The sequence below is a fragment of the Nerophis ophidion genome, linkage group LG14 (genome assembly GCF_033978795.1).
Source record: "Nerophis ophidion isolate RoL-2023_Sa linkage group LG14, RoL_Noph_v1.0, whole genome shotgun sequence".
Lineage (NCBI taxonomy): Eukaryota > Metazoa > Chordata > Actinopteri > Syngnathiformes > Syngnathidae > Nerophis > Nerophis ophidion.
The window spans coordinates 6272737-6287736 of record NC_084624.1 but is presented as its reverse complement, the minus strand read 5'-3'; the positions used below and the strand labels follow the sequence as shown (position 1 = coordinate 6287736).

Below are 15000 nucleotides of genomic sequence, written 5' to 3'. Positions count from 1 at the left end.
TTATTTCATGCCACAGTTTCTTTAAGTTCATGTCCTAAATCACAATTTCAGAAGGGTTAAAACCAGTAAAAATCAGTTCCCAGTGGCTTCGTTTATTTTTCGAAGTCTTTTTCAAAATTTTACCCATCGTGGAATATTCCGATAAAAGGCTTTAAAGGGCCTGATTTTCGCTATCTGTGGAGCCACCGTCCATTTTGATATACATGCTATCCAGGCGGATAGCACAGCAAGATATAGCGACATTAGCTCGGATTCAGACTCGGATTTCAGCAGCTTAAGCCACGGGTAGGGAACCTATGGCTTTAGAGCCAGATGTGGTTCTTTTGATGACTGCATCTGGCTCTCAGATAAAACTTAGCTGACATTGCTTAACACGATAAGTAATTAGGGTCCGCAGGCCCATTGCAAAAGGACTCCACAGGAGTCCTTTTGCAATGGGCCTGCGGACCCTAATTGAAACTGCTGTTTTATTATTATTCCGCACCTTCGCACCCTAATTTGACCCCCTTAACAAGCTTCAAAACTCACCAAATTTGACACACACGTCGGTATAGCAAACCTTCCCAAGATATTAAGCAACCAAACCCCAAAAATGAAAATTGCGCGCTAGCGCCCCCTAGGGAAAAAATCAACAACAACTGACTGATCATAACTTCCATTAGGAATGTCGTAGAGACATGAAATAAAAACTTCTATGTAGAACTGACTGAGACTTACGATTCATAATTTTACTTTCTCGGGCAAAAATCAACAAAAAGTTGGCAAAAACCCCTTCAATACAACATTTTCGCAAAAAATGCTATTTTTGCCTCTTTGAACTGTGATTTGACCCCCTTAAAATGCTTCAAAAATCACCAAACTTGGCACACACATCAGTACTGGCAGAAATTGCGATCTAATGAAAAAACTAAACCCAACATTTAAAAAATGCGCTCTAGCGCAATTTTTTAATAAAACACAGCAAAAACTGCTCCTAGGAAGAAAACACAAACAAAATTGCTTGTAACTTCCAGTAGGAAGGCCGGAAAGACATGAAACAAAAACTTCTATGTAGGTCTCACTTAGACCTACATTTAGATGATTGACATCCTTCGGCAAAAATAAACAGTAAGTTAAAAATTACCCCTTCAAAATAAAAGTTTTGTAAAAACCTGTCACCTTTTTCAAACGTAAACTCCTCCGAGTGCGTTTGTCGTTTCGGCTTCAAACTCGCACAGGAGAGAGATTGAACCCTTTTGATTAAAACTATCCAACAAAGTTGTGATTACTGCTCCGGTTCTGATTTTACGCGCCTTCAAAGAACCCCTGCGCAAAGTTTCCTAAAAAACGTCATTTTTGCCTCTTTGAGCTGTAATTTGACCCCCTTAAAATGCTTCAAAGTGCAAGTTAAAGCTCTACTATGCAAAGCGAAAGCCATTTATCAACAACATCCAGAAACGCTGATCTGTAATTTGACCCCCTTAACATGCTTCAAAACTCACCAAATTTTACACACACATCAGGACTGGCGAAAATTGCCATCTAATAAAAAAACCAAACCCCAAAAGTCAAAATTGCGCTCCAGCGCCCCCTAGGAAAAAACCCAGACAAAACTGCTTGTAACTTCTGTTAGGAATGTCGTAGAGACATGAAACAAAGACCTCATGTAGGTCTGACTTAGACCAGGGCTTGGCAGCGGCCAAAGCAGACCCGTCCAACGCTGCTTGCAGCTTTAATTAATAATTACAATGGTAATCACAGTGTTAAAAATAACTTTCAAATTATAAAATATTCTCATGCATTTTTATCCAACCATCCGTTTTCTATCTCACCTGTCCAATGGTAAGAAGTAATATATTTATTATTGGTTCAATTTAAAATAACAATGTTATTAAAAAGAATAAAAGACTTATTATACTCTAAAAATGTGGTCTTATCAAGACCTGGACTATGGTGTGGTTTGTTTTCCCGTGGTGCAAAGCGATTGAACGGACCATGCGTGAAGGTAATGACATTTTAATCTTAACCTCAAAAATATTACAAAACAAAGGGTATAACAAAAGGCGCTCTCAGTGGAGGTTAAAAACTTGGCTATGAAAACTAAAACTCGCACAATGGGAGAACTATGAACATAAAATAAAACTTACAAACTATGGCATGAAAAACATACTTGGACCCTAGAAAGAGCATGGATAACATAGGTGTGTAGGAGGTGACAGGGGGTGTGTAGTTGCCAGGCTGACTGCCTGGCAACTACAGGCTCAAATGGTGACGTGGTGATTGACAACGGGTACATGAGTTCAAGTAAATCAGGTGTGTGAGTCGTGAAAACAGGTGAACTGATTGGTAGTCATGGAAACAAAAACAAAACCGGGGTGCGCAAAAACAGGAACTAATGGAGTCAAAAACAAAACAGAACATAACAATTAACAGAAAATGATCACAAGAAATGACAGGTCTTACTTAAAAATGCACGCATTTAGTTGTATTCAGTGTTGAAAATATATACGGCTCTCACGGAAATACATTTTGAAATATTTGGCTTAATGGCTCTCTCAACCAAAAGGTTCCCGACCCCTGGCCTAAGCGATTCAACAAATGATGCATGGATTGAAACGGATGGTTGGAGCATGGAGGCAGATAGCGAAAACGAAATTGAAGAAGAAACTGAAGCTATTGACGCTATTCGGCCATGTCTGCCTTAGCATCGCCGGTAAAATGTGCGGATCAAACGTTCGGGACTTTCGCATCTTGTGACACTGGATCAACTTAAGTCCCGTCGATGGTAAGTGTTTGTTTGGCATTAAATGTGGGTGCAGGGAAAGGCTGGATGCAAATATAGCTACAAATGTATATACAGCTAGCCTAAATAGCATGTTAGCATCAATTAAGCTGGCATTCATGCCGTGACCAAATATGTCTGATTAGCACATAAGTCAATAACATCAACAAAACTCACTTGTGATTTTGTTGACTTTACCGTCGAAATGCATCTGCAGGATGTCCATACATCTCTGTGCCATGTCTGCCTTAGCATCGCCGGTAAAATGTGCGCACCAAACGATCGGGACTTTCGCATCTTGTGACACTGGAGCTACTTAAATCCGTCGATTGGTAAGTGTTTGTTTGCATTAACTGTGGGTGCAGGGAAAGGCTGGGATGCAAATATAGCTACAAATGTACATACAGCTAGCCTAAATAGCATGTTAGCATCGATTAGCATGCCGCGCTAATCGATGCAGATTCGACGTAAATGATCGACGTAAAACTGATCGTGTTGTTACACCCTCCGACAACAAAACGACGAGGCACAATGTTCCAAGGTACGAAAACAGTCGAAAAAACGGAAAATACCAGAGCTGATTTGACCCAATTTTTATGTGTTTGATAAAATGGTGGTTGACTACATCCTCCGCGAGCAATAATAAAAAGGCGTTTAATTTGCAAAATCACCCATTTAGAGTTCGGAAATCGTTTTTAAAAATATATGGTCTTTTTTCTGCAACATCAAGGTTTATATTGACGCTTACATAGGTCTGCTGATAATGTTCCCCTTTAACCTATTTAACCCTTCTATTATGTTGAGGGTCAATTTAACCCATTTCAGTTTTTGTGTTGATCAAAGTACTGGTTATCCTTTCTTTTTCTTGCTGAAATTTGGTGACTTTTCCTCATCTAGGGTCATGAACTGGTGTGAAAAATCTGGACACTTTGTTGAGTAGTGGAATGTCCTTGCAGAGTTGTATACAAAGATGATGTTGTGGGTCATTTTGACCCAGGCTCTTTAATGTGGGTAAATAGCCTAAATAAACAAGTCTCTTTGATGTACTTATTACTTTGATGTACAATTGTTTTTATTTTGATTGCCTCTGAGACCCCAGAGCCAGTGTGTGAGGAGAGGGAACTTTCTCAAACTTGTCCTTGTCACTGTTCTCATGTCATCTCTTTGACAAACTCACCAAAAAATTAGCTCCAGAAGGATGACATCGGAGGAGACAAGGGTCTCTGGGTCTCAGAGACAATCAAAATACAAACAACTTGTACGTCAAAGTAAAAAGTACATCAAGGAGACATGTTTATTTATGGATCTGTACAGCTATTTACCCTACACTAAGCGCCTGGTCAAATGACTCGCAACATCATCTTTTTATACAAACTCTGCACAAATATTCCACTACACAACAAAGTGTCCAGATTTACACACCAGTTCATGACCCGAGATGAGGAAAAGTCACCAGATTTCAGCAGAAAAAGAAAGGATAACCAGTACTTTGATCAACACAAAAACTGAAATGGGTCAAATTGACCCATAACATAATACAATTGGAATAAAAAAATGTATGTCACTTTTCTAAATGTTAAATAACTTAAAATAAATTATTGGTTTAACCTGTTTCTTGATTGTTTTGAGTGCATTTACACAGTGCGGGTCAAAACGACCCGCAACAAAATCAATGTCATTTTTTCCAACATAATACAAGGGTTAAAACATGTCATCAAAATTCTAAAATTGTTCCCCTTTTAAAAAAAAAAAACAACACAATCCGAACAAGGTCAAGTTCTGACTTTCTCCGCCTCTTTGGCAGGGACCTGCCGGCTTCCCAGGTGACCCCGGTCCACCCGGTGAACCCGGCGCCGCTGTAAGTCTTCCAAGTATCCCTTTATTGATCTGGCGGTGTGATGTCATAACCAGAAGCTTTTATTTACTGACTTGTCTTCTCATTTAGGGCATTGATGGTTTATCAGGAGACAAGGGAGACGACGAGATGCTGGTCAACCAGTGAGTAAAAACCCAATCTGATAAATTGTACTGGTCCAAAACATGTAACAAGATGAAAGGGACAATAATACATTTCCGTATATAACGAATTAAAGAAAAAACTATGTTTTAATAGGGTCCCCCGGGTCCTTCTGGCGAGGCTGGGAGTACCAGGACCTCCTGGCAAAAGGGTAAGTGATGGTTATTCCAGGTTCTGTAACAGCTTTTTCCCTCAGACCGTAAGACTCTTGAACGCATCATAACAATCCCCTCAATTTCCCCCCAAAAATGGATTAACTCGCTTGAATTTAAAGACAATATAACATACGTCCATAAACCTGGATGCATATGCAAAAATGCAATATATTTATCTGTACAGTAATCATTTATTTATTTTTTATTTTTTTTATCAACTATTTTAATTAACCATCATATTATTATTTACAATATTTAAATTGCCGGTAATATTGATAAATTGTATTTTATTCGTATTTTCAAATGTGTTTTTATGCAAAAATATTGTGAGGCACATGCACTAACTCCTGAACCACCGTGCTGCCCCTTTTTTGAATTATTTATTTATCTATTTTTTTATTAACTTAATTAATGAAATAATTGTAATAGTTTTTTTTAATTAATTATTTTAAATAACCAGCATATTATTATTTACAATATTTAAATTACCGGCAGTATTGATAAATTGTATTTTATTTGTATTTTTAAATGTGTTTTTATGCAAAACATATTGTGAGGCACATGCACCAACCCCTTCACCACCGTGCTGCCCCTTTTTTTTTTAAATTATTTATTGATTTTTTTAAATTAATTAATTAATTGTATTTCTTTTTTCTTTTAATAACCATCATATTATTATTTACAATATTTAAATTACCGGTAATATTGATAAATTGTTTTTTATTCGTATTTTTAATTGTGTTTTTATGCAAAAAATATTGTGGCGCACATGCACTAACCCCTGTTCCACCGTGCTGCCCCTTTTTTAAAATTGTTTTAATTTAATTAATTAAATGATTGTAAAAAAAATTGTATTAATTATTTTGAATACCATCATATTATTATTTACAATATTTAAATTACCAGTAATGTTGATGAATTGTATTTTATTTGTATTTTTAAACGTGTTTTATGCAAAATATTGTGAGTCCCATGCACTAACCCCTGGTTCACCGTGCTGCCCCCCTTTTTTTTTTAATTAACGTAATTAATTAATTAATTAATTGTAATAGTTTTTTTTTAATAATTATTCCAAACAACCATCATATTAATATTTACAACATTTAAATTACCGGTAGTATTGATAAATTGTATTTTATTTGTATTTTTAAATGTGTTTTTATGCAAAAATATTGTGAGGCACATGCACTAACCCCTGTACCACTGTGCTAACACTTTTTTTTTATTGATTGATTTTGTTTTTTTAATTAATTAATAATTAATTAATTATAATTATTATTTTAAAATGAATTCTTTTAAATAACAATCATAATATTTACAATATTTAAATTACCAGTAATGTTGATAAATTGTATTTTATTTGTATTTTTAAATGTGTTTTTATGCAAAATATTGTGAGGCAAATGCACTAACCCCTGTACCACTGTGCTGCCCCCCCCTTTTTTTTTTCCAATTAACTTAATTAATTAATTGTATTTTTTCATTATTTTAAGTATCCATCAAATTATTATTTACAATATTTAAATTACCGTTAATATTGATAAATTGTATTTTATTTGTACTTTTAATTGTGTTTTTATGCAAAAAATATTGTGAGGCACATGCACTAACCCCTGTCCTACCATGCTGCCCTTTTTTTTTTTTTATCAAATTAATCAATTAATTGTATTTTCTTTTCCATTAATTATTTTAAATACCCATCATATCATTATTTACAATATTTAAATTACCGGTAATATTGATAAATTGTATTTTATTTGTATTTTTTAATTGTGTTTTTATGCAAAAAATATGGTGAGGCAAATGCACTAACACCTGTCCTACCGTGCTGCCCCTTTTTTTTAATTTATTTTTTTATTAACTTAATTAATTAATTAATAGTATTCTTAATATTTTTTCATTCTTTTAAATAACCTTCATATTATTATTTACAATATTTAAATTACCGGTAATATTGATAATTTGTATTTTAATGCACTAACCCTGTCCTACCGTGCTGCCCCTTTTTTTTTCTAAATTCATTTTTAATTAACTTAATTAGTTGTAAAAAAAAATTGTATAAATTATTTGAAATAATCATCATACTATTCTTTACAAATATTTAAATGACCGGTAATTGCGATGAATTGTATCTTATTTTTATTTTTAAATGTATTTTTATGCAAAAAATGTATCTATCTTGTATCTAAAAAAAAATAGCATGTGGATGCTCGACAACATCAGCACACGTGCACGCTTGGGTACCCGCAACAGACACACAACACAACACACACACACACACACACACACTACTAATGCACTCACATGCTCATAGCCTACATTGAAATTCCACCGCGGATGGCTTTTGTCGGACATATTTGATTATTGTGAGCCGCTAATAGCACGCGACAACCCACTTCCTGAGAGTCTGACCTGAGGCTGTGCGGCCCAAACGCTGCCATGCTTTTAGCTCGTGTGTTTGCAACATAATGGTCCAGGCGGCGCAGGCACCCTCTGAAGGTCAACTCGTTCACCAGCTGCCGGACTAGAATAACGTCCGTCCATCACTCTTTACTCAATGAGGTCATGTTTTTGTTTTTTTTAATGTGTCATCCTGTTTTGCCTGAAAGGGACCCCTTGGACCTGTAGGTCAGGCGGGAAGACAAGGCGAGAAGGGATCCAAGGTGATTGATCATTCTTTCATTTTAGCCTTCTGATAGAACTCCTTTTTGAGAATTTCACTTTTTTTCCCCCCGTTCAGGGAGAATCTGGAGCTGAGGGACCTCCTGGAAAGACCGGACCTGTGGGAGCTCAGGGACCTTCAGGCAAACCTGGCGCCGAGGGTCTGCGAGGAATCCCCGGCCCGGTTGTGAGTACCAGTTAGACCAGGGGTCACCAACGCGGTGACCGCGGGCACCAGGTCGCCCGTAAGGACCAGATGAGTCGCCCGCTGGCCTGTTCTAAAAATAGCTCAAATAGCAACACTTACCAGTGAGCTGCCGCTATTTTTTTAAATTGTATTTATTTACTAGAAAGCTGGTCTCGCTTTGCTTGACATTTTTAATTCTAAGGGAGACAAAACTCTAATAGAATTTGAAAATCCCCCAAAATATTTTAAAGACTTGGTCTTCACTTGTTTAAATAAATTCATTTATTTTTTTACTTTGCTTCTTATAACTTTCAGAAAGAGAATTTTAGAGAAAAAATACAACCTTAAAAATTATTTTATGATTTTTAAACACATACCTTTTTACCTTTTAAATTCCTTCCTCTTCTTTCCTGACAATTTAAATCAAAGTTCCAAGCATTTTTATTCTTTTATTGTAAAGAATAATAAATACATTTTAATTTAATTCTTCATTTTAGCTTCTGTTTTTTCGACAAAGAATATTTGTGAAAAAAAATTTTTTTAAACTTATGATTAAAATTCCCAAAAAATATTCTGGCAAATCTAGAAAATCTGTAGAATCAAATTTAAATCTTATTTCAAAGTATTTTGAATTTCTTTTAAAAATGAAAAATCTGTTAGAAATATAGCTTGGTCCAATTTGTTATATATTCTAACAAAGTTTCAGATTGGATTTTAACCTATTTAAAACATGTCATCAAAATTTTAAAATTAATCTTAATCAGTAAAAATTACTAATGATGTTCCATAAATTCCATCCAGTCATCCATTTTCTACCGCTTATTCCCTTTTGGGGTGGCGGGGGGCGCTGGCGCCTATCTCAGCTATAATCGGGCGGGAGGCGGGGTACACCCTGGACAAGTCGCCACCTCATCGCAGGGCCAACACAGATAGACAGACAACATTCACCCTCACATTCACACACTAGGGCTTATTATGATTAAAATTCAAAAAAAATATTCTGGCAAATGTAGAAAATCTGTAGAATCAAATTTAAAAAAATGTCAAAGTCTTTTGAATGTCTTTTAAAAATGGAAAATCTTGAAGAAATAATGATTTGTCTTTGTTAGAAATATAGCTTGGTCCAATTTGTTATATATTCTAACAAAGTGCAGATTGGATTTTAACCTATTTAAAACATATCAAAATTTTAAAATTAATCTTAATCACTAAAAATTACTAATGATGTTCCATAAATTCCATCCATCCATCCATTTCCTACCGCTTATTCCTTTTTGGGGTGGCGGGGGGCGCTGGCGCCTATCTCAGCTATAATCGGGCGGAAGGCGGGGTACACCCTGGACAAGTCGCCACCTCATCGCAGGTTCCATAAATTCTTTTTTAAAAAATGTTTCAAAAAGATTCAAATTAGCTAGTTTTTTTTCTTCATTTTTTTCGGTTGAATTTTGAATTTTAAAGAGTTGAAATTGAAGATAAAATATGTTTCAAAATGTAATTTTCATTTTTTTTGTTTTTTTCTCCTCTTTTAAACCGTTCAATTAAGTCTTTTTTTTTTTAAACCATTTATTCTCGACCATAAACCTACCGTAAAAGGAAAAAAAATGTACGACGGAATGAAAGACAGAAATACCCATTTTTTAATATATATATATATCCATCCATCCATCCATTTCCTACCGCTTATTCCCTTTTGGGGTCGCGGGGGGCGCTGGCGCCTATCTCAGCTACAAACGGGCGGAAGGCGGGATACACCCTGGACAAGTCGCCACCTCATAGCAGGTTCCATAAATTCATTTTTAAAAAATTTTCAAAAAGATTCAAATTAGCTAGTTTTTTTTCATCATTTTTTTCGCTTGAATTTTGAATTTTAAACAGTCGAAATTGAAGATAAAATATGTTTCAAAATGTAATTTTCATTTTTTTCGTTTTTTTCTCTTTTAAACCGTTCAATTAAGTCTTTTTTTTTTAAATCATTTATTCTCGACCAAAAAAACCTACTGTAAAAGGAAAAAAAATGTATGACGGAATGAATGACAGAAATACCCATTTTTTAATATATATATATATATATATATATATATATTTATTTATTAAAGCCAATTTGAGCAAATTGGCTATTTTTGGCAATTTATTTAAGTGTGTATCAAACTGGTAGCCCTTTGCATGAATCAGTAGCTCTTGGTTTCAAAAAGGTTGGTGACCCCTGAGTTAGAACTTTTGTAAAAAACAAGTCAAGACAGGGGAGTCAAATCCTCAATTTTTGTTTAGGGCGAGCAAGGACTTCCCGGCAGTTCTGGAAAAGATGGACCTCCCGGACCTTTGGTAAGATTTTAAAACTCCTGCCAAAAAACGCATTCTGTACTGTCTCATCATCCTGACTCCCCCTCCCTCAGGGCCCACCCGGACTTCTTGGCATGAAGGGTGACTCTGGCTTCAAGGGCGAGAAAGTAAGCGCTTTTTTCCATTCTTCCTGACGAACATGAAGGGGTAAATGTGTCCTTCCTTTGATACTTAGGGCCATCCTGGTCTGATCGGTCTGATCGGACCCCCTGGTGATGCCGGAGAGAAGGGAGACAGAGGACTGCCCGGAACCCAGGGAGCAGCTGGTGGCAAGGGTGAAGCGGTGAGTTTTTATCAGTATTATTGTGACGGTCTCGAGCCCTCGTCGTGAGGGTTCTCAGGACCACCCAGGAAATAACAATCCGTCGAGCAGGTGTAGACTTCTTTTATTTTGCAATATTTCTGCTCGCTCTTCCGCTCCGGCTTTTTCGTCTTCCTCGTGCTCTTTTCTTCTCGCGCTCAGCATCGGCTTCCTTCTCCGTCTTTCCCCCCAGCTGCCCTTTTAGACACTGCGAAAGGAGATTTAAATTGTGCCGGGCTGGGCGACCAACGCACCTGATAATATCTGCGGGGTTGATTCCGGCGCGACCCCGCCTCGCTGCTTGCTCGCAGTCCACGCCTCCCCACAGTTATATACCTTGTGATACTTCATGTATATTTTTTTCTTTCTTTAGTTCACTTAAAACACTATAAATCACACAATTTCATATCATTCACTTTACATCATGTCCGAAAAGGAGTAAGAAAAAGCTAATCTTATTTAATCCTAACCCTTTCCCACTTCAGAGTTTTTACACCAGACCTGGGCAATTATTTTGACTCGGGGGCCACATTTGTGTCTGGGGGGGCCGGTTTATCTATTTTTAGGAACACCAATACAAAACCTCACAATAATGTTTTCCAAAAATGTTTTACTCAATGAGATACCCAGAATGTACATGAAAATAAAGAATATAATAATATAATATAAGTTACCGCCAACGTTGAAATGATCCATTTTAATAGCTACGTCATTAGCATATAGCAGTTAGCATCCCATTACCCACAATGCACTTCTGCCATGACCCTCCCCCGCCGAATTCTTATTGGTTGACGTGTTTGTGACGATTGCCGACATTTTCTTCGTCTCTTGCGCGAATGAGATAAATAATATTTGATATTTTACGGTAATGTGTTAATAATTTCACACGTAAGTCGCTCCTGAGTATGAAAAAAACTGCCACTTATAGTCCGAAAAATACGATAGTTACTAAAATATTACGCGAAAGCGCAGATTCCAGATTCCAACCATTGAAATACTTTGTATACTTCGAGACTTGTGGTCATTAGAGAACATCACCGCACATCATAATGCAGCTACACTTTGTGAAGTGAATGATATTTATATAGCGCTTTTTCTCTAGTGACTCAAAGCGCATTGGTGAGGTCACACACTGATGTAGGTCGAGAAGGCCTGGCTCGCTGTTTCTGTTCTAATTCATCCCAAAGGTGTTCTATCGGGTTCAGGTCAGGACTCTGTGCAGGCCAGTCAAGTCCCCTTCACTGCAATAAGGCGCTTTTGGTAGCCGTCCACAAGCTTCTGGTTGATTTTTGACCACTCCTCTTGACAAAAATGGTGACGTTCAACTAAATTTGTTGCCTTTTTTTCCTAACATGGACTTGTTTCATCAGCATTGTCCACACGTTTAAGTCAGGACTTTTTAAAACCTTCATTCTAGCCCTGAGATCAGTAGGTTGTGAGTTCAAACCCCAGCCGAGTCATACCAAAGACGAAAAAAAAATGGGACCCGTTACGTCCCTGCTTGGCACTGTGAAGTGAATTATATTTATATAGCGCTTTTTCTCTAGTGACTCAAAGCGCATTGGTGAGGTCACACAGCTGATGTAGGTCGAGAAAGCCTGGCTCGCTGTTTCTGTTCTAATTCATCCCAAAGGTGTTCTATCGGGTTCAGGTCAGGACTCTGTGCAGGCCAGTCAAGTCCCTTCACTGCAATAAGGCACTGTGTTGCCGGACCAACAATCGGTTTGTACATGTTGTTGAAGGTGTCTGAGGCAATGGCTTCATAGCACGCCCATATTCTTGTCATCAGGATGAACGCTAATGGATAGTCGCGGGAACGTTAGCGGCTCCAATTGTCTTCATTACTCTGTGAAACAGGTTTAAATAGCTCTGTGGGTGGTAAAGGCGGACCACCTCTGATGTATTTCAGAGGGCGGTTGGCGGAAGGGTACGGTCCTGATAAAATGTTGGTTCGGGTGGATGACGACTTTGGTGATGCGGGTGCGGATGATATAATTGCCTATCCGCGCATCTCTAGTTACTAGTGTTTTAGTGAGATTAAATAGTACCTGAAAGTCCGAGGAGTGTGTTGACGCCAGAGTCTCTGAGGGCAGCTGCAGGAGGATGCAAGCTCCGCTGATGTCTCCGGTAAGAGGCGACTTATTACCACAATTTCCTCACCGAAAACTGCCGGTTGACATGTAGTTGACCGCTCTGATCCATAGTAAAGCTTCACCTTCGGGAATTTTAAATAAGGAAACAGCGGCTGTGTTTGTGTGGCTAAAGGCTAAAAGCGTCCCACCTACAGCTTTCTTCTTTGACGTTAGTAGTGAGGGATTCCAGTCCATAGTGGATTTGACATAATAGTGTGAGAGTCCAGTCCATAGTGGATCTAACATAATAGTGTGAGAGTCCAGTCCATAGTGGATCTAGTTAGACCTGTCCATAGTGGATCTAGTTAATACTGTGAGAGTCCAGTCCATCATGGATCGAACATAATAGTGAGAGATTCCAGTCCATAGTGGATCTAACATAATAGTGTGAGAGTCCAGTCCATAGTGGATCTAGTTAGTCCTGTCCATAGTGGATCTAGTTAATACTGTGAGAGTCCAGTCCATCATGGATCTAACATAATAGTGAGAGATTCCAGTCCATAGTGGATTTAACATAATAGTGTGAGAGTCCAGTCCATAGTGGATCTAGTTAGTCCTGTCCATAGTGGATCTAGTTAATACTGTGAGAGTCCAGTCCATAATGGATCTAACATAATAGTGAGAGATTCCAGTCCATAGTGGATTTAACTTAATAGTGTGAGAGTCCAGTCCATAGTGGATCCAACATAATAATGAGAGTCCAGTCCATAGTGGATGTAACATAATAGTGTGAGAGTCCAGTCCATAGTGGCTCTAGTTAGTCCTGTCCATAGTGGATCTAGTTAATACTGTGAGAGTCCAGTCCATAATGGATCTAACATAATAGTGAGGGATTCCAGTCCATAGTGGATTTAACATGATAGTGTGAGAGTCCAGTCCATAGTGGATCCAACATAATAGTGAGATTCCAGTCCATAGTGGATCTAACATAATAGTGTGAGAGTCCAGTCCATAGTGGATCTAGTCTAGATAGTCCTGTCCATAGTGGATCTAGTTAATACTGTGAGAGTCCAGTCCATAATGGATCTAACATAATAGTGAGAGATTCCAGTCCATAGTGGATTTAACATACAAGTGTGAGAGTCCAGTCCATAGTGGATCTAACATAATAGTGTGAGAGTCCACTCCATAGTGGATCTAGTTAGTCCTGTCCATGGTGGATCTAGTTGATACTGTGAGAGTCCAGTCCATAATGGATCTAACATAATAGTGAGAGATTCCAGTCCATAGTGGATTTAACATAATAGTGTGAGAGTCCAGTCCATAGTGGATCTAACATAATAGTGAGAGTCCAGTCCATAGTGGCTCTAGTTAGTCCAGTCCATAGTGGATCTAGTTAATACTGTGAGAGTCCAGTCCATAATGGATCTAAAATAATAGTGAGAGATTCCAGTCAACAACCCACAACGACATCCTTGGTTCAGATCCCTCATAAGGGCAAGGACAACTCACAACCCAGTGGGATGTCAATGCGAATGACTATGAGAAACCTTGGAGAGGACCACACCTCGAGATGCATGTTGTAATATGTATATATATGCTTTGCTATGGAGGTTTTTTTCCCACTCCAGACTGGGCCCCCTTCGGAGCCCAGTCCGGATTGTATTTTTTTACTCATCCTTCCCCAGCATTTAGCTTTTTTCCCATCTTATACGAGCATTCTTGTTCTGTAACCCTGCACACTGTTTGTTTGTCTGTTTGTTTATCTGGGGCGGCATAGCTCGGTTGGTAGAGCGGCCGTGCCAGCAACTTGAGGGTTGCAGGTTCGATTCCCGCTTCTGCCATCCTAGTCACTGCCGTTGTGTCCTTGGGCAAGACACTTTACCCACCTGCTCCCAGTGCCACCCACACTGGTTTAAATGTAACTTAGGTATTGGGTGTCACTATGTAAAAGCGCTTTGAGTCACTTGAGAAAAGCGCTATATAAATAGAATTCAATGTAATGTAACGTGTTTTCCTTCATAAAGGGTCTTGGCGGCTCACAAGGTCCTCTGGGTCCTCCTGGTCCTCCTGGTATTCCTGTAAGTCCACATTTATTTGTTTGTGTTTCGTCACTTGAGCTGGGCCACCATGTTGATTCATTTGTTTTTGAAACAGGGAACCCATGGCCAGAAAGGCTCCAAGGGATCATCAGTAAGTTCTGGTTTTTGGTCATTTTTGGGGGGGGAGTTTTCCTCATCATGGTTCCTCATGACTGCTGTGTCTCTCTCCAGGGTTCAGCCGGTCAGAAAGGAGACAATGGACTGATTGGACCACCGGGACCTCCTGTATGTTTGAATGCACTGCGTCCTTTGTATTTAATAGTCCCTGACTTAACGTCCTCGGTCCACGCCGCAGGGTCCGCCGGGCGACTTCATCCAGCCGCTGCCCATCCAGCACGTGTCCAGGAAGACCAAGCGTCAGGCCGAGCGGCAGGGAGATGAGCCGCTGGCCGACTACGGCACGG

At 38.4% G+C, this 15000-nt stretch overlaps 1 protein-coding gene across 1 annotated transcript in view; it reads left to right on the top strand.

Annotated features, from left to right (window-relative positions):
- LOC133568030 (collagen alpha-1(XI) chain-like) overlaps positions 1–15000 on the top strand; it is a 100500-nt gene that overhangs the window by 77847 nt on the left and 7653 nt on the right. Inside the window, 14 exon segments of the mRNA XM_061919723.1 lie at positions 4566–4619; positions 4707–4740; positions 4743–4759; positions 4875–4907; positions 4909–4929; positions 7543–7596; positions 7674–7781; positions 10050–10103; positions 10175–10228; positions 10297–10404; positions 14522–14575; positions 14652–14687; positions 14768–14821; positions 14892–15000. The exon segment at positions 14892–15000 is cut by the window's right edge and continues 144 nt beyond it. Of these exon segments, the coding sequence (XP_061775707.1) occupies positions 4566–4619; positions 4707–4740; positions 4743–4759; positions 4875–4907; positions 4909–4929; positions 7543–7596; positions 7674–7781; positions 10050–10103; positions 10175–10228; positions 10297–10404; positions 14522–14575; positions 14652–14687; positions 14768–14821; positions 14892–15000 (790 nt within the window).